Source organism: Narcine bancroftii, chromosome 1, assembly GCF_036971445.1.
Source record: "Narcine bancroftii isolate sNarBan1 chromosome 1, sNarBan1.hap1, whole genome shotgun sequence".
NCBI lineage: Eukaryota > Metazoa > Chordata > Chondrichthyes > Torpediniformes > Narcinidae > Narcine > Narcine bancroftii.
In genome coordinates, this window is record NC_091469.1 from 441,022,250 (window position 1) to 441,049,998 (window position 27,749).

General features: G+C 41.1%; 1 protein-coding gene across 4 annotated transcripts in view; it reads right to left on the reverse strand.

Moving 5' to 3' along the window:
* Positions 1 to 27,749, reverse strand: part of cmtm6 (CKLF-like MARVEL transmembrane domain containing 6) — a 76,041-nt gene that overhangs the window by 30,645 nt on the left and 17,647 nt on the right. For all 4 annotated transcript variants that reach the window (XM_069914409.1, XM_069914406.1, XM_069914410.1 and 1 more), the window contains exon 3: positions 11,257 to 11,433. In XM_069914409.1, coding sequence (XP_069770510.1) covers positions 11,257 to 11,433 — 177 coding nt within the window. The remainder of the gene's footprint in view (positions 1 to 11,256; positions 11,434 to 27,749) is intronic.

Below are 27,749 nucleotides of genomic sequence, written 5' to 3' on the forward strand. Positions count from 1 at the left end.
AGGGAAACTGCAGAAGGATTTAGATTAGGAGAATGGGAAGAGAAGTGGCAAATGAAATACAATGTTGGTAAGTGTATGGCCATGCACTTTGGTAGAAGAAATAAACAGGCCAACTTTTTTTCTAAATGAGGAGAAAATTGAAAATAGTCAGGTGCAAGAGACTTGGGAGTCCTTGTGCAGGATAGCCTGAAGGTAAACTTGCAGGTTGAGTTGGTGATGAAGAAGGCAAATGCAATGCTAACGTCCATTTTAAGAGGAATATTAGAAAGGGTTCAGAGGAGATTCACTTTGGATGATTCCTGAAATGACAGAATTATCATATGAGGAATGTCTGATGGTTCTTGGTCTGTATTCATTGGAATTTAGGAGAATGCGAGGGATCTCTTTAAAACATTTTGAATGTTATAGGCATGGATAGAGTAGATGTAGAAAGGTTGTTTCCCACAATGAGAGTGTCAAGGACAGAGAGCACAGCTTCAGGATTGAAGGGCATACACTCAGAACAGAGATGTGGGATTTCTTTAGCCAGAGGATGATCAATCTGTGGAATTTACTGCCACAGGCATTAATGGAGGCCAGGTCATTGGGCCAATTTCTCCTTCTATTCTTATGGTCTTAAATTTCTGGGTGTCCATTTTTCAGAAGCCCTCTCCTTGACCCAGCACATCAAGGCAACCATGAAGTCATAGGAAATTTGGCATGTCATTGAATGTTCTAGAAAACTTTTACAGAACACTGAAGCAAGAATACTGACTGATTACATCACATCCTAGGAATTGTGGCAATTTGTGTGCCTAGGAATGCAGGAGGCTGCAGAATGTGGCAAACATAGTGAGGTCCATCACAGGCTCTGATAGCTCATCCATCACAGCCATTTCTGTGAGGTAGTGCCTCAAGAAGGTAGTCAACGTCATGAACAACCTGTCACGGTGGTTACTCTTCTCACTGCTACCTTTGGGTAGAAGACGCAGAAGCCTGAAAACTAGTACCTCTAGGTTAATAACTTTCTTTCCAAAGGTTATCAGGGTCTTGAACTTTCCCTTGTTATGCTATTCATGGACTGCTACAAAACCACAAGAGAACTGTACTAACATAATGAAACAAGGAAGTCTGGAGATGCTGTTATTGTAGTAAAAAACACAGAAATGCTGGAGGGTCTCACAGCTTCCATAGGAGGTAAAGATATATTACTGACGTTTCAGAACTGAGTCCTTCTTCAAGGTATGAAAAAAGCAGAGAGTGCCAGAATTTAAAAAAATTGGCAGGGGGAGGAATAAAGACCAAAAGACAAAGGCGAAGAGGCCAGGAAGGAAAGGTGAGAATTGATGGTTGGCTCTGTGAATGCAGAGCTGGCGGGGGGGGGGGGGGGGGGGGGGGGAGGAGACAGGGACAAGGGAAGAGAGGGACAGGAAACCAGATAAATCGATGTTAATGCCATCCAGTTGGAGGGTGCCCAGATAGAATACGAGGTGTTGTTCTTCCAATTTGTGGGTGGCCTTAGCCTGCAAATGCACAAGACATGTCATCAAGGGAATGGAGTGCAGAATTGAAATAGTTTGTCATTGGGAGATCTCAACTATTGCAGTGGATGGAGTAAAGGTGCTCAACGAAGAGATCTCCTGGCCTGTATCCTATATCTTTGGTGTAGAGGAGGCCTCATGAGAGCACCGAATGCACCCTGCAGATACAGAACAAAGTGCTGTTTCACTTAGAAGGGCTGTTTGGGGCTCTGAAACATGGTGAGAGAGGAGGTGCGGCTGCAAGTGTAGTGTTTCCAGCATTTACAGGGGTATATACCAGGGGGGCAAGAGGTGGGAAGGGATAAGTGGATGAAAGAATCACAGAGGGAGGCTATGGAAGGGAGGAGAGGAGAAGATGTGTCTGATAATGGGATCACGTTGTAGTTGGCAGAAATTGCAGAGGATGATACATTGGATGTGGAGGTGGTAGGTGGGTACAAGGGGAATCTTGTCCTTGATGCATCTGGGGATGGAAAGGGCCAGGGCAGATGTGCAGGAATCTGCACTTTATACATTTCAATTGATTCCAATATTATAAAATAGAAAGTCATTTCAGAAACATGGAATCAAATCTGGTTAGTGAAGAAGAGCAGTTGGAAGAAGTAATACTAGAATGTCACAGCAATCACCATCTCCAAATTTAGACCACAAGTCGTGCAGGACTGCAAATGTAGATACTGGTATATCTTGCAATAGTGGCAGAATTTCTGTCTAACACGTTACATCTAGTTTGTCAGACTTCATAATGAAATTAGAGAAATGGACTGGAGGTCAAGCCACAGGACCCTAACTGTGGCAGAGAGGATCACTGGAATCTACCTCCCCCCATCAATGTTATCTACCCTGATCTTTATCTGAAGATGCACACAGAATCTTTCAGCTGCTCCTGTTGGGAAAGAGATACAGAAGTATCAGAGCCAGAACCACCAGGCTGATGAACAGCTTCTTCCCACGGGCAGTGAAATTTCTGAACAACCAAAGGAACTGCTCACACTAACCATCAGAGAGAGACTCTCATTTGAACAAAGCAATATTTTTTTATTTGTATAGATAAAATACTTGTCCTGCATATGTACGGTTTGTCTGTATGCGTGTTATGTCTGGTTGTCTGTCTGCATGTTTTGCACTGAGGACTGATGAACACTGTTTTGTCCAAATCAGATGACAATAAGCTTGAGCTGACTTGAAAGTAGTTAGCATTTGTGAGGAAGGAGGATGGAGCTGGTGCAAACAGTTTACATTAAAAATGTGCATAAAGGAAATTCATTATAGACAAAGGTGGCAAATGAGATGGAAATATAAAGGACTTAAGATTTTGTGCACTAGATGCTACAAGTTAGTTATCTAGTTCATCTACAAATTTTAAACTTTCTAGTTTTTATGTTTGAACAACAGTAACAGCTCACTCAGCAACAAAATTACACTGACACTTTGCCCTGCTTAGCATTCTTCAGAGAGCTTCTGACACCAAGTACAATTGCATATCTGAAGCTGAACCAGTTGAAGACAGCAAAGTGAGCCCACACTCACTTTCAGGACCCATTATACCAGGAGTCAGATTCGTCAATTAATTATTATTCTCTGGTGAGACCACACTTCGAATATTGTGTTCACTCTGGCCACCTCATTACAGGAAGGATGTAGAAGTAATGGAGAGGGTGCAGAGGAGATTTACCAGGATGTTACCTAGATTAGAAAATATGTCTAGTGAGACAAGGTTAGCAGATCTAGGGCTTTTCTCTTTGGAGTGAAGAAGGATGAGAGGTGACTTAAAGGTCTAAAAGATTATGAGAGGCATAGATACGGTAGACGGCCAGCATGGGAGTAGCAAACACCCAAGGGAGGATATCTGTACAACGTGAAGGGAGAAAGGATTGGGGGAAGCATCGGGGGAAAGTTTTAAAAAAATATATAAAGAGAATTGTGGGTGCCCTGAATGCCTTGCCAGGGGTGGTGGAGGTTGGAACTATAGGAACATTTATGAAACTCTTAAACAGGCTCATGAATGAAAGAAAAATAGAGAAATTATGAGGTAAGGAGGCCTTTTTTAAAAAAAACCTATATATAGGGGGGGTCAAAGGGCCTGAGCTGTGCTGTAGTGTTCTATGGTATCTCTTTAATTGATGAGATGTTACCCAGATATCATTTCAATCAATTCTGCACAATAAGAGCTTGAGAATCTACAGTAAAAGGCAATTCCTTTGTAGTAGTAAAACACAGAGATGCTGGAGAAACTCAACAGGCCACACAGCGTCCATAAGACTAGAGATTATATGACCAACAGTCTGAGCTCTTCTATATCTTTTCAGTAGTTTCATTTTATTGACTTTTCACACAGCACAAAAGTGCAAAGAAATTTAAAGTTTGCATTCTCATCTGTGACCCTGATCTCGAGAGGCTGCGCAGTTTTGTAAAAAGAAATTTTTAAAAACTTACTTCTGTACACAGGAAACTTCTAATTATTTAAAACATTTATGGCAAAACATCACATTCTTTCAAAAGCACTAAAATAACCATTTGGAGATAAAGTGGGTGCATTAGGTGGAGATAAAAGCACAGGAAGGGAAAAGTCACAGCAAAAGTGCTCTACATATTTCAATGAGGAATATCTACCTGACATCATTCTCAGGAGAGATGACAATATTTAAAATTGATATTGATATACAGCACAATAACAGGCCATTTTGGCCCATGAGCCTGTGCCATCCAGTTTACACCCCATTAGCTTACACCCCTGGTACGCTTTGAATGGTGGGAGGAAATCAGAGCCCCCAGAGAAAATCCACGCAGACACAGGGAGAACATACAAACTCCTCACAGACAGCGTGGGACTTGAACCCTGGTCCGGTCCCGATCGCTGGTGCTGTAAAGGCATTGAGCTTAAAATAAATGTGGCAAGCAAAATAATTGTTCACTATCATTACCTGTTAAGAGACAACCTGTTTCTGGACTGATATTTGTTTTAAAAGATTACAGAGAACTTTGCTCTAGATTTTCATATCTGGAAATAAACATCGAAGAGCACAGAGCATGCAAGACTTCTTTATGAACATAGATTTTTAAATCATCATTATGTATCTCAGCAGTATTTATATACTATTGCTAAATGCCACAGATGGCATTCAACTATCCTTAAGGCTTAGGCTGCTCACAGGTTTTTATTATTAATTCAAGTTCATAAAAAAAATACTTGCCTGCTTTTAATGCGGAATACAAGGAGCTGTAATCAAACTAAACACGTTGTTTCTGAATAAATTGAAATTCCATTTTGCTTGCATGTTCCTGCTAAATTTCATCAGGAAATGATGAATTACTTCCTTTGCCTTACTGTCAGTGCACAGTATTTTTTGTGCAGTAAACAAAATGGGTTCAAAGCTTCAGCTATATTTGAGGATGGCCTACAATTTACGGCATTGTGACTACTCCAGCGAGCACATTTCACAAAATGAATTTATAGAAAACCTTCAAAAATAAACCGACATCGAATGATACTGGGTATTTTTCTTGACTACAATCTTTTTCTATCAGTAACAAGTGAAAGTTAATCTTTAAAAAAAAACTGTTCTATTCAAAAAATACATCCCTTCTCAGAGGTGAATTGTAAATAGTAACAAGATGAATATTCTGGAAAATTGTAGCAACAAACAAAGTCAAGTTCAAGTCGTTCATATTTATTGTCAGAATACATCCATGACATCACAGAACAGAGATTCTTTTTTATGCAGGCCAGACAATATTTCTTATTATCAGTAACTTAAACTCAAGAAATGTATACAAAAGAATTGTAAACAAATGGACTGCCAATACAGAAATAAATAATGATGAAAGTCAGAGTCCTTAATTGAATCTTTGATCGAGTCTGCTGTTTCGGAGTCAGGTGTGGATCCTTGATCATTGCTGCTGCTCTCCGACGGCAGCGCTCCGTGTGGATGTTCTCAAAGGCGGGGAGGGTTTTGCCCGTGATATCCTGGGTGCTGTCCACTAGCTTTTACAGGGCTTTCCACTCAGAGGTATTGGTCCACCATTCCAGGCCATGATGCAGTTGGTCAGCACACACGTCACAATACATCTGTAGAAGTTTGCCAAGGTTTCCGATGACATATCGAACCTCCACAAACTTCTGAGAAGGTCGAAGTGCTGATGTGCTTTCTTCATGACAGCATTAGTAAGATGGATCCAGGAAAGGTCCACCGAGATGGTGGCTCCCAGGAATTTAAATTTGCTCACCATCTCTATCTCTTAGGCTTCAATGCTCATTGGATGATACAGTAGGGGGCCATGTACACAGCAATGTGGTGCTCTGCTGTTGATGGAGAGGTTCTTACCAATCCACACTCATTAGGGTCTGGTGGTCAGAGAATCCATGATCCAATTGCACAGTGAGGTATTGAGGCTTGCTAATTAGCTTATAGGATGATGTTGACGGCCGAACTGTAGTTGATAAAGTATCCTGATGTGTGCATCTTTGTTGTCCAAGTGTTCCGGGGTTTTGTGCAGAGCCAGTGAGATGACACCTCTTGCTGTGGTAGACAAATTGGAATGGATCCATGTTGTCGCCGCTCAGGCAGGAGCTGATAGGCTTCAATGCCAGCCTCTCAAAACACCATCACTGTGGATGTGAGGGCCACTGTTTGCTGGTCCTTTAGGCAGGTTACCCCACTTTTCGTGGGCACTGGTATGATTGAAGTCGGTGGGTACCACACTGTGCCAGAGTGAGATGTTTAAGGGATCACCAGCCAGTTGGTCAGCACATGTTTTCAGAGCTGGAGGAACTCAGTGGGTCAGGCAACATTCATGGTAAGCAATAGGCAATTGGTGTTTCAGGCCAAAAATCCTTCATCAGGAATAGACAGAACCGGGTGGATCCCCAAATAAAAGGCTGGGGTTGAGGGGGGGAGAAGGGTGAAGAGGAGAACCAGCTGGCAGCTGAAAGGTGAATAAAGGTGGATGGGGGGGGGGCAGGGAGAAGAAATGAAAGGAGTTAAGAGGTGATGGGGGAAAGGACAGAGGGCTGAAAAAGATACATTCTTAAGGGAAAGAAGGTAGAGCAATGAACAATTTTAAAACTAGCTTGGTTAATAACATTGCAAAACCACCTATGGGGAGCTATCCCACCCACACTTAAAGGAGCTGTAAAATTGACATGCCTTGATTGAGAGAACAGATCAAAGAAATTCCTTTTCATGTCATTGAATTGATCAACCTTCAGTAATCAAGACACTGCTAAATGGGCTCTGAGGAATGGAATTAATATGCACATAATAGTATGTTGTTTCATTCCATCTGCAGGATAGCTTTCCCATTGCTACATCTCCATATGTCCTTTGTAGCATCAGCTGAACTTTGGCGTTCATTGGCCTATCAGGTCCCTCAGGTTGATGCCTGGTCAACTATTTGGAATCACTGTATTTTTTTTAAAAACAGACTTTTAAAAAAGTGATAAATGATAAACGGATTTTTACTGCAATAACAAGTTATAGGATGTCATAATGGCTTTATTATTGAATAACCCAGAGGGCTGCTTATTGAACCAATACACTCAAATTTTAAATGTGGCAGCTGGAGAACTCAAATTTAGTGATTAAGTAAATACAGATTGAGAGTCACACAACAGTAATAGTAAATGACATAAAATAGATCAGTACATCCTTCTGAGAAGTTTCCATCTTTACCCTATCTATCCTCAATGTTGCCAATATGCAACTCTCCTCAAATGGTACAATCCTCTAACAATTACAGTGATACCAGATAGTTGACCAAGGATTAAACTGTGGCACCTGACATAACAATGGAACATCAAGTTCAGGTGTCGCTACAAAGAACATATGGAGATATATCAATGGGAGAGCTATCCTGCAGATGGGGTGAAACACACTTGCGATTTTTAGACTGCAGGCAATCAATGAATTTTGCTGCTACACAGGCAGTCTTAAAAGGAATGTACAGGAATTTTGAGACAATTCCTGCACTGCAATTTGTCCCCCTCAACTTCTCGGGGACACCTGCAGTCTAAACCTCACAGCAAAACTCACCTCATGAATTTGACGTCCAGCTGATGATGCGCTATGATGCGCTCAGTATGCGACAATCAGTCCGGGTATTTTAAATATTTTGAATACCAGTACCAGCCTGGTACTCTTCTGCCTGGTTGCCTTCTTGGACGCAGGCTAGTGACATTAGTGATGCCGCTGATGCGATGATGTCACAAGTCAGACGTTAGTTTCAGAAGCAGGCCATACTGCCCCAAATATAAGCACTGGGACTAAAGCGCACAGGAACTTGACTTGCAGTCTAAAAAAGTGTGCAGTGTAAACGACCACAAGGTGAGCAATTATATTAATTTTTTCCCGTAATTTTCCTGTCACCGGAGTCTAAAAAATACTAGTGTCGTACCATTCAGCTCAAGTCACGGATACCCATTTGCTACAATTAGAGTTTCGTCTCTACTGGGTGGCTTGAACCAAAGCTCAATGCTCAGTAATAATACTGGCGAGCTTCGTGTGTTTTTGTAATTCTCAATTGCATGAAGCTTTGAGTCACCAAAACTCCCAAGGTATAGGATCAAACATGGGAAATAAAATCTCTACGATCCTCCCTCAGAAAAAGAATAATACATAATCTACAGTGCACATCAATATATCAAGTTCAGTAAGGTTGGGAGTGTAATTTACTTGAGGAAATTCAATTTCTATTATCTACACTAGCTTGGTAGTACCACTACCAATTAAGTCTGAAGAAAGCCGCTGTTAGATGAGGCTTGAAGTGGATGGTAAAGGGGCCACGACATTTGATCTTGAAAATGTATGGTCTCAAATGCATCAATTCACAGTATTGGTAGCAAACACAAATTCTTATCTTCATTCTGCAAACACCACTGCCCTCCAAAATATATATTCCATGCAATTGGTATCCTTTTGGCTCAATATCTCTCACAGAGGCTTCAATAGCTCAGTTGTTAGAGCACTGATCTTGTAAACCAGAAGTTGCGAGTTCAATCCTCGCTAGGGCCTCATTTCTGTGAGGGGCGCTGGACAAAGTGGCGACCCTGTCTTTCTTATGGTAAAGTTAAAAGAATTTCATATACGTTACATTCTAAATGTAGTATTATGTGACAATAATGGAACCTTTACCTTTACTTACCAAGTCTAGAACATTCCTCTTTTATTGAGGAATGCAGAAAGTGATGCAAAAGCAACATCAAAGTAATGTGAATCTAATGCTGAAGCAACACAAGACTGTGCATGGTAAACAGTGAAGCAGCGTACCTTGGACAAAGCTAATGAAATGGATCAATGACCTCCTGCTCTACCATATTCAGTTATGGGGGTAGTAATACTCATTCAATGGAAGAAACACCCGATCCTCAATGATAATGGGGCCAACACATGGGAGCAAAAAAGAAATCTGAATTGTTGGTCTTGGTGATGAGATTTCAGGGAAAATTAATGAGGGAATGGGATTGCTCTGTGGGCCAGCATAAATTTGATAAATAAAACTGTCTCCTTCCATGAGATATAAAAATTAATTACATTTGTTTATTATCATCAGACTGTTGTTACAGAGTTCTGTGTTGTGTATTGGCCTATGTGTTGTGTGGTTTTATGTTAAAAAGTGACAGTTTGCCTTAGGGAGCCAAGGTGAAAGTGGACTGCTGAGAGAGTGGGAGACGGACTGAGCATGTGCAGGAAATGATCTAAAAATTTCTGGACTTGGATGATAAACCACCACTGGGTGGTGCTGTGGAGTGGAAGAAGGCCCAGAGCATGAGTCATGGTCTGGAGAACAGTTTAGAATGTTGGGATTTCAAAAAGGATGAACATTCCAAAGGCAGCCAGAAGGATCTGGACCAAACCAGTTGTTCCTCTCTCTGCAGCAACACAAGACAACTTCGAATTTTCTGCTCTCTCTCACAAAGATCTTTTGGCTTCAGTTTACCAAACAAACTGAATTTTGTTTATGATCTTTGCTTTGGTTGAGATCGAAGTTTTGTGAGTCTTGTGTGTTTTGTGCCTAAGTTTTTCTGTGGGCTGGTTGGAAGTATAACTTCGACTTTATATATGTTAAATTTAGGCTGGGGAATTTATTAGTTTTACACAGTTATATAGATTTGCATAGTAACCAGTGGGCATTATTATAAAAGGGGGGGGGGGGAGAGATTTTGAATTAAAGTTTGAAGATGAATTTTTGTTAATAAAGTAATTGTTCATCTTTACCCCTGTGTAATATGCCTTCTTTGTGGTTGCTGGTTTGATCTTGTAACACTGTATAAGCACAACTGGACAAAACATCGTTCTTCAGTACATGGTTCAAAAATATGCAAACACACATACAGACAAATGATTCAGATGTAGTACATACATTACATATATACATACGTATATAAAAAAAATAGTTAAATAGAAGAGCCTCGGAGGGTTTGTATAAGCAGTTCGTCAGTCTCACTGCTCATGGGAAGAAGCTGTTTCTCAGCCTGGTGGTTCTGGTTTTGATATTTCTGTACCTCTTTCCAGACAGAATTAGTTGGAAGATGTATGTGCAGGGTTGTAGAGATCCTCAATGATTTTGCAAGCCCTCTTCATGCAATGATCTTGGTAGATCATGTCAATGGAGAGGAGGGGGAGAGACGCCCCAGTCATCCTCTCTGCTGCTCTTATGGTCCTGTGGATTGACCTCTGATCTAATGCTGTACAGCAACTGTACCACACTGTGATGCAGCCGACCAGGACATTCTTGATATAGTTGACAGGATGGCTGGTAGCCTTACCCACCTCAGTCTTTTCAGGAAGTACAGTTGCTGTTTCATCTTCCTGACAAGTGAAGAGATGTTGTGTGTCCCAGATAGGACTCCTCTTAAGTGGACTCTGAGGAACTTGGTGCTCTCAACTATCAAGCTATTAATGTGTAGTGAAGCGTGGTCGTCCCTGGTCCTCCTGAAGTCCATAATCATCCCCTTTGTTTTGTCCATGTTGAGACTCAGGTTATTATTCTTGCACCAATTAACTAAACACAATCAACAGCAACTAACCATAAGGAATGGATATTAAGTGAATGTGAATGTGATTTGGACACTTAACTAGCAATGTTCTGTGGGCCGAGGTTATTTATCTCCCTCAAATCTCAAGCCTCTTTTATTCCAGAAGCGACAAAATGACTTTCATTTTAGTAGGGTTCCTCAGACTGAACTACAATAAATGCTGTTTGATATCAAAATCAGTCAGTGCTATCTTAACTGCAAAAGCAACCACTTCTCCCCCCACCCCTCCGCCATTTTTTGGACCAAGAAAATGATTAATCTCTCGCCAAGTGATTCTTACAGAACCAGATTGGGGAATAGATAGTAAAATTTTGGTGAATCAGACCATTTTTCATCATTCTGAATAGCGTGTGATTAATGCAGCATGAAATGGTCTTGATTTATTATATCATAATCAATAGCTCCCAAGAGATATTTATCTACACCATCTCCACTTGAATCCACTAGAGTTGCAGATATATTAAAACAGTTGTGGGTAGTACTGGTGTTGGAATGCTATTGGGGCATATATCCTTTTATACCCTGTCCACTCAGCTGCTTCTTGAATTGAAATTCCTGATCTGGTCTGAAGTTTGCTTATGGAATCATAGGTCGGCATCAATGTGATCAAGGCTCAGAAAGGATATTGATACCGAATCAGACAGAATGAGCAAAGGAATCAGCAGGAATCAGCCAAACAAAACTTAAAATCATTGTACTTACCACTTTTTTCCAGTTGACTCTTTCCACTTTTTGTCGCAGAGATGTAGTCAATGCAATTAACAACAGCAAAGTCAGGAAGAAGGCACTGCAGCTGACAAACTCGAAGAAATAAAGTGCATGACAGATGTTGCAGAATGCCACCACCTCCTCGAGAATAAAGGCCAAAAATGAAAAGATCTATGGAGGGCAGATATTAAAAGAAAAACTCAATTATGCAACCTGCTTCCAGATTATAAACCCCAATTTACAGAGACCCCTACATACGAGCGATCAAAAATCCAACTTGAATACACATTTGTTCCTATGAACAGCAAAATTAGATCCCTCTCTAATTTTAATAATTGTCTTTTCTTGTCTGTCTTATGTGCTTTCGATGCCATTAAAATAATAATGACATTGGTTACTGCAGAGCGACTTTATATTTTATGATGTGAACAAAATTGACTGTTTGGTATCTGTGAAAACAGAACCCATTTATTACCACCAAAGACACCAGTGTACAAATTTGGGCCCTGTGCATTTCCACAGGTTTCTGACGATACTTATACTTGCTCAAGTGGTCTTAGCACCCTCAATTAGTCTCCCACCTGCTCTGAGCCAGCCACCACCTAATATGGCTTGTCTTCTCCTCCATCTTTCTTTTCAAACTGGGCAAACCAGCCTCAAGTCTCACTTCAGATGGCATGCCATTGATGTCTTAGCTGGGGAACATCTCGATTAGAGACAGTTATCCCATAAGCAAAAATAATCCGATACTCTGGCCCAACAAGCAATTGTATCTATTGCCCAGATCATTTTTTAATCATGCTTTCTTCATTGTTTGAACTGATCCTGTTACCCTACGCTCAAGGGATTGGTCTGTGGAGAAGTTTCACATTGTCAACTCTATGCCCCTCAATTTTGTAAATCTTTATCAAATCCCTTACAGCCTCTTCTGCTCCAGAGAAACCAAATCCAGCCTATAAACTGGGACCAATGCCTGAAGAGGGCACACAAAATCAGTGAACCGGTGCGGACTCAAAAGGCCAACATGGCCTGTTTCCGCTCCGTAAATGGTTATACGGTTAAGTCACTCTTCATAATTGAAATGCTTCATTCAAGGCAACATCTGCACCCTCTCCATTGTAGTCACATCCAATAACTTGATGACCACCAAGATTTGTTAAATTCAGAGACTGACAGCACCAAAATGCACAGCACTCTAACTATGGCCCAAACAATGTTTTATCAAGCTGCAACACAATATTCTTGCCCCATTTAATGAAGGCGCACAGTCTATAGGTTTTCTTCAAAATTAATCACTTATGCTGATATTCTCAGACTTCTACATTAAGTGATTTCTTTCTCTGCTCCTTAATACTCCCCAGGGACTTTTCATTGAGACATCAACAGTCCTCCCTCAGTTCATCACCTCACACTTCTAGGATGAAATTCCATTTCCCAATGCTCCATCCATTTTACAAAATGATCAATGCCAAGCTACCCTCTGAAAACCATCACCCTAATGCCACCTCGTATCAAACACATTTTGAATCAACTTTGCTGCCTGGTCTTGGATCCCATTTCCATATCTGAAGTGACTAATGCAGCCAATGTACAAACTCTTCGACAGATGGGGAAATATATGCCTGATTGGGTGGGCCAAGGCTGTCAAGAGATAGAGGATGATGGAATACACTCTCAGTGAACATTGTTTGAGATGTGACTAGTGCAGTTTTAATGCTGTGGCAGGGATGCAAACTTGATTTAAGACTTTCAAAGTTGGAGCAACCTTGAACCATTTGCCAAAAAATTTTTTTTAAAAAAAAAAGCAATAACATTACTTTATGGCATACAACAGCACCATCTAGTGCAATATACACAGATTATCAGTTCATTAAAGAAAATTCAATTAGTTGACATCATCTTCAACTTGACGGTTTCTGGAAATGGTGATATTTCCCTAGGATTTGAGATGATATCTTGATTTTAAAATAAAAAGATTTAAATGGATTGAGCGAGTGAACAAAAAAGAGGTTTACATTCAACTTCAAAGATGTCTCAGTTCTGCATAAAAGGAACAGCTTTATGGAATGATAAATGAAGTGTGATCATTGCAGGGTTGTTTTACATCAAGCCCTAGTATTTTCTGCTTTGATAATGCATTTGTCTTATTGCTAAAATTTATTATAATTCTATTAGTTATTATGCCTTTTTATTTAGACAGAGGATGTAGCAACTTCAATGTCTCATGTTGATCCTAATTGAAGAGATATTTAAAAGCCAACCATAGTCATATATACTAAACAGTAGATGCGCCTGGTGGCAGATTTATTTTCCTGAAGGAAGACACTAAATCTGATGGGTTTAAAACAACAATTCCCTGGTTCCATGGTCTTTATGACTGATATCAGTCCTTAAATTAAATCCAGATCTTTAATGATGATGACTTGAATTTTGCAAACTGCCATGATGAGATTCAAATCATTTCCTTGGATCAATGACTCAGATCTCTGGTAATTGATTCATAGATTTAGCCAACTGGTCATCATACTGTACCATGAACATCCAACATTACCTTTGCCAGCATAGACTCAAAACATTATTTATGGAACCCAATAAATCAGGTGCCAGATTTTAATGGAACAGCACAATTATCTACTAATTAAATAGCTTAATATATAAAAGTGCTGGAGAAACACTAAATTCTTCACATAGCAAAGATACGTAACCAACATTTCGGGCTTGTCAAGGCATCACAAAGGCTCAGGCCCAAAATATTAGTTACATATCTCTGCTACATAAAGAACACTGTATGAGCTTCTGAGATTCTCCAGCACTTTTGTGAATTGGACTACAATCAGAGTCTGGAGTTTTTCTTGTTTAACTAACCTAATAGCTTATAGTTTTTTCACTAACGTATTTGCTATAGTTAGACCCCTAGAGCACAATACTCGTGTAAACATCGAGGAGAACACGAGCTCAGTGACTGGCTACATCAGCAAGTGCATTCAGGATGTCACTGACATTAAATGCTTCACAATCAGGGCTAACTAGAAACTGTGGTTAGATCCAGAGGTCCAGGCTCTTCTCAGAGCTTGTGAAGCTGTCTTCAGGACAGGATGTAGAATGGGACTAAGATCAGCCAGGGCTGAACTTCCTGTGCAATCCAGAAGGCAAAGCGAGGATACGCATAGAAGGTCCACAGAGACTGTCGACTTGAAGCGAATGTGGCAAGGGATGATGACTCTAACGGATCACAAGTCAACTTTGTGAGTTAAGAACAATGATGCCTACTTTCCGGACAGACTAAACATCTTCTATGCACAGTTGGATGAGAAGAACAGGATGACTCAAGGAAAGCTTCCATGACTTAGATAGAAGTGGGGATGAGGTCCTGAAACAGGATTATGTGGAATGAGGTAGGAAGTTAAAAAACAGGACCTCCAAGGTAGTAATCTCTGTATTGCTGCCGGTGCCACGCGCTAGTGAGGGTAGAAATAGGAGGATGTGGAGGATGAATGCGTGGCTAAAGAGATGGTGTAGGGGGCAAGGGATAAGATTTCTGGATCATTGGGATCTCTTCTGGGGAAGGTCGAATTAGTAGAAGAACCGTCTCGGGACGGTGTAACACTAGATCTTCTGTTAGGGAATGAGCTAGGTCAGGTATCGGACATTAATGTTGGAGAACAAATTGGGTCTAGTGATCATAACTCTGTTAGTTTTCGGGTAGTTTTAGGGAAGAGCAAGGAGGGGCCTAAAGTTGAGGTTCTGGAATGGAGAAGAGCAAATTTCGAAGGAATAAGAAGGGATTTGGGGAGTATTGAGTGGGACAGGATATTTTTAGGTAAGGATGTAAATGAAAAATGGAGGATATTCAAAAAAGAAATTTTGCGGGTACAGAGTAGATATGTCCCAGTGAGGATCAAAGGAAAGGCTGGAAGTCATAGGGAGACTTGGCTTTCGAGGAATATTGGAAATTTGGTTAGGAGAAAAAGGGAGGTGTACAAGAGGTATAAAGAGTAGGGAGCTGAGAGTTTGAAGGAGGACTACAAGGAGTGTAGAAGGAATCTTAAGAAAGAAATTAGAAAGGCCAAAAAAAGGCATGAAGAGGCTTTGGCAGACAGAGTAGAAATAAATCCAAAGGGTTTCTATAAGTACATTAAAAGTAAAAGATTAGTGAGAGATAAAATTGGACCCCTTATAGATAGTGAGGGTAGGCTGAGTGAGAAGTCAGAGGAAATGGGGGAAATTTTGAATGATTTCTTTGCCTCGGTATTCACTAGGGAAAAAAATATTGAACCAGTTGAAGTAAAGAAAAATAGTGGGGAGGTCATGAAGCATATAAGGATAACTGAGGAGGTAGTGATGGCTGTGTTGAAAAAGATAAAGGTGGGTAAATCTCCGGGACTGGACAAAATATTCCCAAGGACACTCAGGGAGGCTTGTGGACAGATAGTGGGGCCATTAACAGAGATATTTAGGATGTCACTGGTCACGGGGGTAGTGCCAAAGGATTGGAGGGTGGCGCATATGCTTCCGCTGTTTAAGAAAGGGTCCAAATGTAAACCTGGGAATTATAGGCCCGTGAGTCTGACGTCTGTGGTGGGTAAGTTGATGGAGAGTGTTCTGAGGGATGGTATTTACAAATATTTGGAGGTACAGGGATTGATAGGGAGTAATCAGCATGGTTTTGTCAGGGGTAGATCATGCTTGACAAACCTGATTGAGTTTTTCGAGGGGGTTACAAAAAAGGTTGATGAAGGGAAAGCTGTGGATGTTGTCTATTTAGACTTTAGTAAAGCTTTTGACAAAGTTCCCCACAGGAGGTTAGGAAAAAAGGTGGAGGCATTAGGTAGTGAGGTAGTGCAAGAGGTAGTGCAATGGATTCATCAATGGTTGGATGGGAGGTGTCGGAGAGTAGTGGTGGAAAATTGTTTGTCCAATTGGAGGCCGGTGACTAGTAGAGTTCCTCAGGTATCGGTCCTGGGTCCACTATTGTTTGTTATATATATTAACGATCTGGAAATAGGGGTGGAGAATTGGATAAACAAGTTTGCGGATGATACAAAGATTGGTGGTGTTGTGGACAGTGAGGAAGATTACCGTAGGTTAAATGGTGATTTTGGAAGGCTGGAGGTGTGGGCTGAGAAATGGCTGATGGAATTTAATACAGATAAGTGTGAGGTGTTACATTTTGGAAAGGCAAATCTAAATAGGTCATATACATTAAATGGTAGGCTATTGAGATGTGCAGGGCAACAAAGGGATTTAGGAGTGATGGTAAATAGTACCCTCAAGGCTGATACTCAGGTAGATGGTGTGGTGAAGAAGGCATTTGGAATATTGGCCTTCATAAATCGGAGTATTGAATTCAAGAGTAGGGAGGTTATGATGAAATTGTACAAGGCATTGGTGAGGCCAAATTTGGAGTACTGTATAAAGTTTTGGTTACCAAATTATAGGAAAGATATAAACAAAATAGAGAGAGAGTGCAGAGAAGGTTCACGAGAATGTTGACAGCATTTCAAGGTTTGAGTTACAGGGAAAGGTTGTGCAGACTAGGCTTTTTTCTCTGGAGCGTAGAAGATTGAGAGGGGACTTGATAGAGGTGTTTAAGATTTTAAAAGGGACAGACAGAGTAAATGTGGATAGGCTTTTTCAATTCAGAGTGGGGGAGATTCAAACTAGAGGGCATGGTTTAAGATTGAAGGGGGAAAATTATAAAGGGAACATGAGGGGAAATGTCTTTACGCAAAGGGTGGTAGGGATGTGGAATGAGCTTCCGGCAGACATAGTTGAGGCGGGATCATTGGTTACATTTAAGGATAGACTAGATAGTTACATGGAGAGGAGAGGACTGGAGGGGTATGGACCGGGTGCTGGTCAGTGGGACTAAGAGGGTGGGAATTTGTTACGGCATGGACTAGTAGAGCCGAACTGGCCTGTTCTGTGCTGTAAGTGGTTATATGGTCCCCCTGATGAACTGGCCCCCTGCACAGCTGTGGCCGAGGTGAGAACACTATCCAAGGTGAACCTAACCAAGGAGGCACTGCAGCAGACCCTTGCTCCCGCAAGGTTCAAGACAGCCACCATCATCCCAGTACCCAAGAGAGCAACAATAACATGCCTCAACGACTGCCCTGTGGCACTGACCTCCACTTTGATGCGTTTCATCACCATTAAATGCTTTGAGCGTCTGGTGATGGAACATATCAAAGCACATCTCCCAAAGACGCTGGATCCATTTCAATACACCTATAGAAGAAACAGACGATGCTATAGCCTTGTCCCTTCACTCCGTCCTGAACCAGCTGGAGAACATCGCCTCATACACCAGACTACTGTTCATTGACTTCATTTCAGTGTTTAATACAATCATTCCCCAAAGGCTGGTGGAGAAGCTGTCTTCGCTTGAACTTAACGCCTCTCTATGTAACTGAATCCTGGACTTCCTAATGGAAAGGCCACAATTTATCCGGGTCAATACCAGATCAAGCAGCATCACGCTGAGTACTGGCGCACCTCAGGGCTGTGTGCTCAGCCCACTCCTGTTCACACTACTGACCCACGACTGCATTACCAGATCCAGCTTCAACAGTGTCATCAAGTTTGTAGATGACATAACAGTAGTTGGGCCATCAGTGACAATGAGTCACAATACAGAGAAGAGGTGGAAAATCTCGTGAAATGGTCTGAAAGCCCTTAAAGAAGAGAGGAGTTTGTGCAGAAGGCAGAAAAGAGTGGGGAGCAGAGTATAGTGGTGGGCCCTTGTTGCAGCTGGCAGAAATGATGAAGTATGATGTGCTGGATGTTGAGCCCAGTGGGTCTCTCAATCTAAACCTTATCCCAGTTCTGTTTGGAGGGAGGTGAAGACAAGAACAGAAATCTGAGAATGGGCTTAATCAACCACAGTAAAAGGGAAGCTACGTTTCCTGAATAAAGGAGGACAGTTCAGATGTCCTGGAATGGAAGGCTTCATCTTGATGACAGATTTGACAGAGTTAGAGACATTGGGAGAAAGATGGCATCCCTACAATAGACAGTGGGAAGTGGTGCAGTCCAAATAAATGTGAGAGAAGTGGGTTTATACTAAATGTTAGTGGACAGTTTTGTCTCCTGAGATACAGAGATCTCGAAAGGGGAAAAGTTGTTTGAAATAATCCAAGTGAATTTGAGACCAGGGTGGAAGCTACTAGCAAAGGTGATAAAATTGATGAGTTCCACATGGGTGCAAGAAGCAAAACCAACTTGTTGCCTGTCTACAAAATACTCGACACTTTTATTCCTTCCACCCAAGTTCATGATCATACATGTCTCTATACTGCATTCTATCCGCTATTTCCTTGCCCAACCTCCTAATCTGTCCAAGTCTGTGGTCAGGGACAAAAGGGAGTGACTGCAAGAGAGCCAGGTAGTGGGGGATTCAAGAGACAGTGCTGGAGGAGCCTTATTCAGCCCTTAACCTCGTCTCCCAAGTCCGAGATTCTTGCTCCTTGTGTGGAGAAGTGTTGAGGGCTGTAGGAAGGATGAGCACTGTGTTTTCAGGAAACCATTCCAGAGGGGGGACGAAAAGAGAAATGTAGTAGTAATCAGGGATAGTATGGGAAAGAGACAAACTTCTCTGTCGCAGGGATAGAGCGTCCCGAAAGCTGTGTTGCCTGCTTGGTGCCTGGGATTGGGATATCTCATCTGACCTGAAGAGGAATTTGCAGTGAGAGGGGAAAGATCCAGTTGTCGTAGGCCAATGACATAGGTAGAATGAGGAAAAAAAAGTTCTGTTGAGGGAATACGATGAGCTAGGAACCAAATTAAAAACCACAAAAGAATGAAAAAGGTGGTAATCTCTGGATTACTACCTGAGCCATGTGCAAATTGGCAGAGAGTCCAGAAGATTAGAGAGTTAAATGTGTGGCTCAAGGATTGGTGTGGGAGAAGTGGGTTTTAATTCATGGGATGCTGACACCAGTATTTGGTAAGGAAGGAACTGTTCAAAGGGGATGGGCTCCATGTGAATGGTGATGGGACCTGGATCCTGGTGAATCACACAACTAGGACTGTGGACAGGGCTTTAAACTAAATAGTAAGGGGTAGGTTCAACAGATTGGAGAGGGATGTATAAAGAGAGGAGGGTGGATAAAGACAAAAGTTAAAAAGGGAAAACTAAGAGAAGAGGAGATAAAAGTCAAGTGCAAATGAGGCAACGATTCTTTTCTTCTTTCTTTGGTAAAAGCACAATGGGTAGAAGGGCACTTTATCTGAATGCCTGTAGTAGTCAAAACAGGGTCAGCGAACTTGTGATACAAATCAGTACAAAATGGCTATTATTTAGTGGCCATTACAGAAATGTGGTTGCAAAGTGGAGGATTGGGAATTAAATATTCCACGATATCAGGTAATAAGAAAAGACAGGCAGGAAGGTAATGGAGGTCAGGTAGCACTCGCATTTGGGGCAATAGTGAGAGATAAAGCAAGATATAATGAGCAAAATGTTGAGTCCATTTGGGTAGAGAATAGGAATAGTAAAGGGGAAAAAAAATCCACTAGTGGGAGTTGTGTAAAGCCCACCCAATAACAACACTGCAGTGGCACAGGCAATAAACCAACAAATATCGGAGGTACACAAGAGTGGACAGCAGTTATCGTAGGGGACTTTAACATGCACATAAGAATGAGTCAAGGCAACTTTGAGGAGGTCTTCATAGAATGCATACACGATGGTTTTCTTGAAAATAAAGCATGTTGCTGAACGTACAAGGGAATATGCTATTTTGGATCTAGTCCTGTGCAATAAGAAAGATAAAATTAATGATCTTGTAGTTAGGGATCCTCTTGAGAAAGAGGGATCCTAGTATGACTGAGTTTATCGTACAAATGCAGGGTACAATAGTTTGATCTAAAACCAGTGTTATGCCTAAACGAGGGAAACTACAAGGGGATGAGGAAGGAGTTGGCTAGGTTCGACTGGGAACACAGGTTATAGGAGGGATGGCTGAGGAACAGTTGGGGGGGAATTTCAAAGAGAATTTTCACAGTGCTCCATGAAAGTATATTCCAGTTAGAAGTGAGGACAGTATGGATGGGGACAGTCAGCCTTGATTAACTAAGGAAATCAAGGAAGGCATCGAACTAAAAGCTTGTGCTCATGAATTCACCAAGAATAGCTAAAAACTAAGAAGCAACAAAGAACCATGAAGCAAACCATAAAGAGAGGGAAGGTGGGCTATGAGAAAAGATTAGCACAAAATATATAAAAAAAGGACAAGTTTTAATAGTGTTACAAAATGCAAAAGAATGACTAAAGTGAAGGTTGGACCCTTGAAAGATGAGAAGGGAGAATTGATATTGGATATCGGATCCAGTGATCATGGTACCATTAGTTTCAATATAATCATGGAAAGGGATAGGTCTGGTCCAAAGATTAAGGTTTTTGAGTGGGGGAAAGCCAGATTTGAAGAGATGAGAAGGGATTTGCATGGAGTGGTTTGGTCTGATTTGTTTTATGGGAAGGAGGTAGAGAATTGAAGATCTTTTAAAGGTGAGATTTTGAGGATGCAGAATCTTTATGTTCCTGTTAGCCAAAAGTTCGAAAGAGCCATGGTTTTCAAGGGAGATTAGAAATTTGGTTCAAATTAAAAGAGAGGCCTATGGTAAATACAAGAAACAAGGTATAAACGAGATGCTTGGAAAATACATGGATTGTAAAAAGTTTAAGGAAGAAATTAGGAAAGCAAAAGAAGGTACGAGGTGGCTATAGTGAAACGGGGTGAAAATAAACCCAAAGGGTTTTTACAAATATGTTAATAGCAAAAGGATAGTGAAGGATAAAATTGATCCCTTAGAGAATCAGAGCAGACAACTGTGTGTGGAACCAAATGAGATGGGGGAGGTAGTGAACAAATTCTTCTCTTTGGTATTCACTAGGGAAAAGGATATGGAAACGTATAGGATAAAAGAAGCATAAGGGGAAATTATGGAAAATGTAGGGATTAGAAACGATGGAGTGTTGGAACTTTTGAAGCAGAAAAGGTGAATAAGTCTCCATCCCAACAGGATTTTCCCCAGGACCTTGAGGGAAATCAGGGAGGAAATAGTAAGGGCTCTGACAGTGATTTTTCAAAAGTCATTAGAGGGGAGCATGGTGCTGCAGGATTGGCATATCACAAACGTGGTTCCTTTGTTTAAAAAGAGCTCCACATGTCGGCCCAGCAATTAGGCCTGCAAGTTTGACGTCAGTGGTTGTAAACTAATGGAAAGTATTCTTAGAGATAATATGTCTAAGTATCTAGAGAGGCAGGGAATGATCAGGATCACAACATGGGTTTGTGCAGGGAAGGTCATGTCTGACAAATCTTGTTGATTTTTTTGAGGAGGTGACTAGAAAGGTTGATGAGGGTAGAGCAGTAGTCTATATGGATTTCAATAAGGCTTTCGATGAGGTTCCACATGGAAGGTTCAGGAGCTAGGTATTAATGTTGAGATAATCAAATGGGTTCAACAGTGGCTAGAAGGTAGATGCCAGAGAGTCATGGTGTATAACTGTATGTCAGGATGGAGGCCAGTGACAAGCGGGGTGCCTCAGGGATCAGTGTTGAGTCCCTTGTTGTTTGTCATTTACATTAATGATTTGGATGATGGAGTGGTAAATTGGGTTAGTAAATACGCGAATGATACAAAAAAAGGTGGATTTGTGGATAGTGAGGATGATTTTCTGAGACTGCAGAAGGATTTGGACAGCTTCGAAGAGTGGGCTGAAAGGTGGCAGATGGAGTTTAATACTGATATGTATGAAGTGTTTCATTTTTGGAAGAATCATCAAAACAGGACATTTGCGATGAAGGGGAGGGCATTGAGGAATGCAGAGGAACAGAGATCTTTCTTTGAAAGTGCAATCTCTTGTGGATAGAATGGTGAAGAAGGCTTTTGGTATGTTGACCTTTATAAATCAAAGCATAGAATATAGGAGTTGGGAAGTGATGTTGAGACTATTCAAGGCATTGGTGAGGACTAATTTGGAATACTCTGTGCAGTTCTGGTCCCAAAATTATAGGAAGGATATCAATAAGGTAGAGACGGTGCAGAGAAGATTTACTAAAATGCTGTCTGGATTGCAGTATTTAGAATACAAAGAAAAAATGAGTAGACTGGGCTTTATTCACTGGAGCGTAGAAGGTTGAGGGGGGGGATTTGATAGAGGTATTTAAGATTATGAGGGAGATTGATAAAGTAGATATGAATAGGCTCTTCCTCTTGAGGGTAGGTGAGATTGAAATGAGAGGTCATGAGTTAAGGGTTGGGGGCAAAAGTTTAGAAGTAACATGAGAGGGAACTTGACTCAGAGTGGTGGAAAAGTGAAATGAGCTTCTGGAAGAGATGGTTGAAACAAGGTCAATTTTGTCATTTAAAGAAAAGTTGGATGTGAAGGGATTAGAGGGTTATGGACAGAATGCAGGTAAGTGGGACAAGAGATCACTTAAATCGGTACGGACTAGAGGGGCCGAGACGGCCTGTTTCCGTACTGTAATTGTTATATGGTTATAATAAGGAAATGGCTGAGGCTTTGAATTACTATTTTGTGTCAGTATTCATAGTGGAGGACATGTTGAACATGCCAAAGACAGATGTTATGGTTGTGATGGGAGGTGAGGACCTGGATGTAATTCCTTTCACGAAAGAAGTTGTACTCAGAAAACTTGAGGGTCTTAAGATAGATAAATCCCCTGGTCCTGATGGAATCCCAGAGTACTGAAAGAAATGGGAAAAGTTTATGTTGAGGCATTGGTGATAATTTACCAAAATGCTCTGGACAGGTCCCAGTGGATTGGAAGATGGTGAATGTCACACCACTATTCAAAAAAAGATGTAGACAAAAGGCAGGGATTTACAGGTCAGTTAGTTTAACATCTGTAGTTGGGAAAGTGCTTGAAGCTATCATTAAAGAGAAATATAGCAAGGCATCAAGCAGATGCAGCATGGATTTAGCAAAGGTAGGTCTTGTTTGACAAATTTACTGGAGTCCTTTGAGGATATAATGAGCGCAGTAGATAGAAGGGAGCAGATGGATAGTGTTTACCTGGATTTCCAGAAGGCATTCAAATAGGTGCCACTTAAAAGACTATACAGAAGGTAAGGATGGGAGAAGTTGGGGGTGATGGATAGAGGACTGGTTAACTAACAAAAAGTAGAGAGTTGGGGAACAGGGGTGTTTCTCTATCTGGCAATCGGTGGTGAGCGGGGTGCTGCAGGGGTTGGAGCTGGGCCTGAAACTGTTCATGTTATACATAAACGATCTGGAAGAGGGGACAGTATTGTGTATCCAAGTTTGCTAATATTAGTAAAATGGGTGGAAAAGCAAATTGTGCAGAGGATATGGAGAGTCTGTTATGTGAGTGGGCAAGGGTCTGGCAGATGGAGAAGTTTTGGAAGGAAAAAAATGGAAGATCAGCTTATTATTTTAATGGTAAATGATTGCAGCCTGCTATCAAGCAGGATTGCAGAGTGCTTGTGCATGTATTGCAAAAGGCTGGTTTGCAGATTCAGCAGGAAAATGGAATGTTGGGCGTTATTACTAGAGGGATTGAATTTAAGAGCAGAGACGTTATTCTGCAACTGTACAGGGTACTGGTTAGATCGGATCTGGAGTACTGTGTACAGTTGTAGTCTCCTTACTTGAGGAAGGATGTATTGGCTTTGGAGGCAGTGCAGAGGAAGTTCACCAGGTCAATTCTACAGATAAAGGGGTTGGCCTAAGAGAGAATGAGTTGCCTGGGACTGTACTCACTGAAATTTAGAAGAGTGAGAGGAAATTTTATAGAAACATAAAATTATGAGAGGTATAGATAAGTTAGAGGTAGCTAAGTTGTTTACTTTGGTAGGGGAGACCAGAAGTAGGGGAGACCAGAAGTAGGGGACATAGCCTCAAGAATCAGGGTAGTAAATTTAAGACAGAGATGAGGAGGAACTGCATTTCCCAGAGGGTGGTGAATCTGTGGAATTTGCTGACCACTGAAGCAGTGGAGATGATTTCTGTAAATATATTTACAACAAGATTGGACAGATTTCTACACAGAAAGGGAATTAAGGGATATAGGGAAAAGGCAGGTGGGTGGAGATGAGCAGATCATCAGATCAGCTACAAACACATTGAATGGCAGAACAGGTTCAAAGGGCCAGATGCCTTGTTCCTGTTCCTATTTCTTATGATCTATGTTCCAAGCCCTTCAGCTGACTCTGTGCTTCACTATCTACCTACAAAGCCATCAATTCCATCATCTAAATCATTGACATTTAATATGAAAAGAAGCAGCCCCAGTACTGATCCGTGTAGAATACCACTGGTCACCACCAGCCATCTAGGAAAGGCCCCTTTAATCCCCACTCTTTGCCTCCTGACAGTCAGCCAAAAAATGTCTCATTTGCATCAAAATCTACAAGTTCAATAAGCTCCAAGAAAACTGGAAGCAACAAACACACTGGGCTTTAGTTTGTATTTTGATCAATAATAGGTCAGTTTGCTCATTAAGCCATAAGAAAATGTTGAGCAAATGAACAAAATGGGCCAACTAATAAGTTGAATATCCAATGGCTGTGTCTTGGGATTTTCTGCATGTTCAAATATTCTGAAAACATTTCCAGAACAAATTTAAAAAAGCAGCAACACCATACAAGAATGACACATTTATTTCTGAAAATGGTTAAAAAAAATCCCTAAAAATTTCCCCCGAAAACATCTTAAAAAAGCAACTGTTGCCCTTTGTCTGCCGTATGCATAACAATCTACAGGCTATAACAAAATCTGAAACCAAACCTCTTCTGTAGTAATGAAACAGAAACCCGTACCATCGAAACATAGAACATTACAGCACAGAACTAGGCCCCTTTAACCTTTCTAGTCTTTGTTGAACCATTTTTTACTAGCCCCACTGATCTGCACCCAATCCATAGCCCTCCCATCCATGTACCTGTCCAATTTCTTCTTAAATGTTAAAAGTGAGCCCACATTCTCCACTTTAGATGGGAGCTCATTCCACACTTCCAGTACTCTCTGTGGGAAGAAGTTCCCCTTAAAATTTTCCCCTTTCACTCTTAACCCATGTCCTTTGGTTTGTATTTCACCTACCCTCTGTGGAAAAAAGCCTACGACCTACCACTGTCTATCTATCCCCCTCACATTTTAAATACTTCTATCAAATCTCTCCTCATTCTTCTACGCTCCAGGGAATAAAGTCCTTACCTGTTAAATCTTTCCTTGTACCTCAGTTCTTGAAGTCCCAGTAAATTGTTTTTGCACTTTCTAACTTATTGGTTCATCACCTGTACAACCTTTTAAAAGTAGTTAAATGACCAAAACTGCACATAATACTCCAAATTTGGCCTCACCAATGTCTAATACAACTTTATATAACATCTCAATTCCAATACTCAATACTTCGATTTAAGAAAGCTAAATATGCCAAAAACTCTCTTTACAACAATTTCCACCTGTGATGTCACTTTCAGGGAACTATGTATCTGCATTCACAGATCCCTCTGTTCTTCAACTCTCCTGAGTGCCCTACCCTGTCCTTTCTTGGTTTGTCCTTCCAAAATGCAACACCTCAAACTTGTCTGCATTAAATGCCATCTGCCATTTTTCAGCCTATTTTTCCAACTGGTCCAGATTCTTTTGCAAGCTTTGAAAACCTTCTTCACTGTCCACATCACCTCCAATCTGCAAACTTTCTGATCCAATCTACGTTATCATCCAGATAGATTATTAATATAGATGACGAACAACAATTTTTAAATTTAGACATGCAGCATGGTAAAAAGTCCACAAGCCCATGCTGCCCAATTATACCCAATTAACTTACACCATTACATTTTGAATGGTGGGAGGATACTGGAGCCCTGGGGGAAACCCACGTAGACATGGGGAGAACATACAAACTCCTTACAGACAGCATGGGATTCAAACCCAGGTCCTGATCGCTGGCACTTTAAAGGCGTTGCACTAAACACTATTCTAACAGTATCGTCCAATGGTCCCAGTGTAGTGGCACTATGGCAGCACTACGACTCCCAGGAGGCATTGAACCAGCCATGTGATGTCAGTGCGTGATGATGTCAGTGTGTGTCGGGGATGCGATTCTGACTTTTAAAAGGTTGTACAGGTGATGAAGAGTAAATCTGTTTGATTCACTCTAGAAATGCCTTGTGTGGTCATTTTGCCGTGTCCACTGCAATTCCAGTGGCTACACCAGCACCAATCCCTGAGGCACACCATTAGTTACAAGCCTCAAATCTGAAAAGCAATCATCCTAAACTATCCTCTGGCTTCATCTGTCCAACCATTGTCAAATGCATTTCACTACTTCACCATGAATACCTAGCATCTGAACCTTCCTGACTAACTTCTCATATAGGACCTTGTCAAAGGCCTTACGAAAGACCATGTAGACAACATCCACAGCTTTTCTTTGTCAACTTTCCTAGTAACCTCCTCAAAAAACTCTGCAAGATTGGTTAAACATAACCTATCTTGCACAAAGCCATGTTGACTATCCCTAATCAGTTCCTGGCTATCTAAATAATTTATATCTGATCTCTTGGAACACCTTCCAATAATTTACCCACTACTGACATCATACTCACCGGCTATAATTTCCAGGGTTACTTTTGGAGCCTTTTTTAAACAATAGAATAATGTGAATTACCCTCCAATCCTCTGCCACACCTGTGGCTGAGGATATTTGAAATATTTCTTCCAGAACCCCTGCAATTTCTAAACTAGCCTTGCTCAAGGTCTGAGAGAATATAGTCAGACCCTGGGGATTTATCCACCCCTATTTGCTTTAAGACAGCAAGCTCTTCCTCCTCTTATCTGTATAGGTTCCATGACATCACTGTTTGTTTTCCTTATTTCCCACAACTCTGCCCATTTCCTGAGCGAATACTGATGTCCCCAATATGCCTCAAAAACCAATGTTCCCTATGCCTGCTAACCCTGCCTTTAATCCTGACAGGAACATACAAACTCTGTACTCTCAAAATGCCACCTTTAAAGGTCACATTATTGGAGAGCTTGCTACCATCAGAGGTTGGGCTTACATACAAATTCCTGGAGCTGAGGTATCAGTACTAACTGCTACATCACCCTTAACCCCTGAGCTTTTATATTTTTGACCAGTCTACCTTGTGGGACCTTGGCAAAGGACTGCTGAAGTACACAAAGACTGCATCAAATACACTGCCCTCTGTCTTCAATGCTCCAAGTTATCTCTTCAAAACAAGTTCAAGTTTATTATCATGACTGTACATATACAACCTGACAAAACAATATTTCTCTGGACCATGGTGCACACATAAATATATAATTTAAAATAAATATATGAATATTTTGGGACAATTTACTCAGTTACAGGATACTGTTCAACAATCTCACATCCTGCAAGAAGCTATTTTCCTGCCTGGTAGCCTTGATTTGTACCTCCTCCTGATGGTAGTTGGTCAAAGATACTATACACTGGATGGAA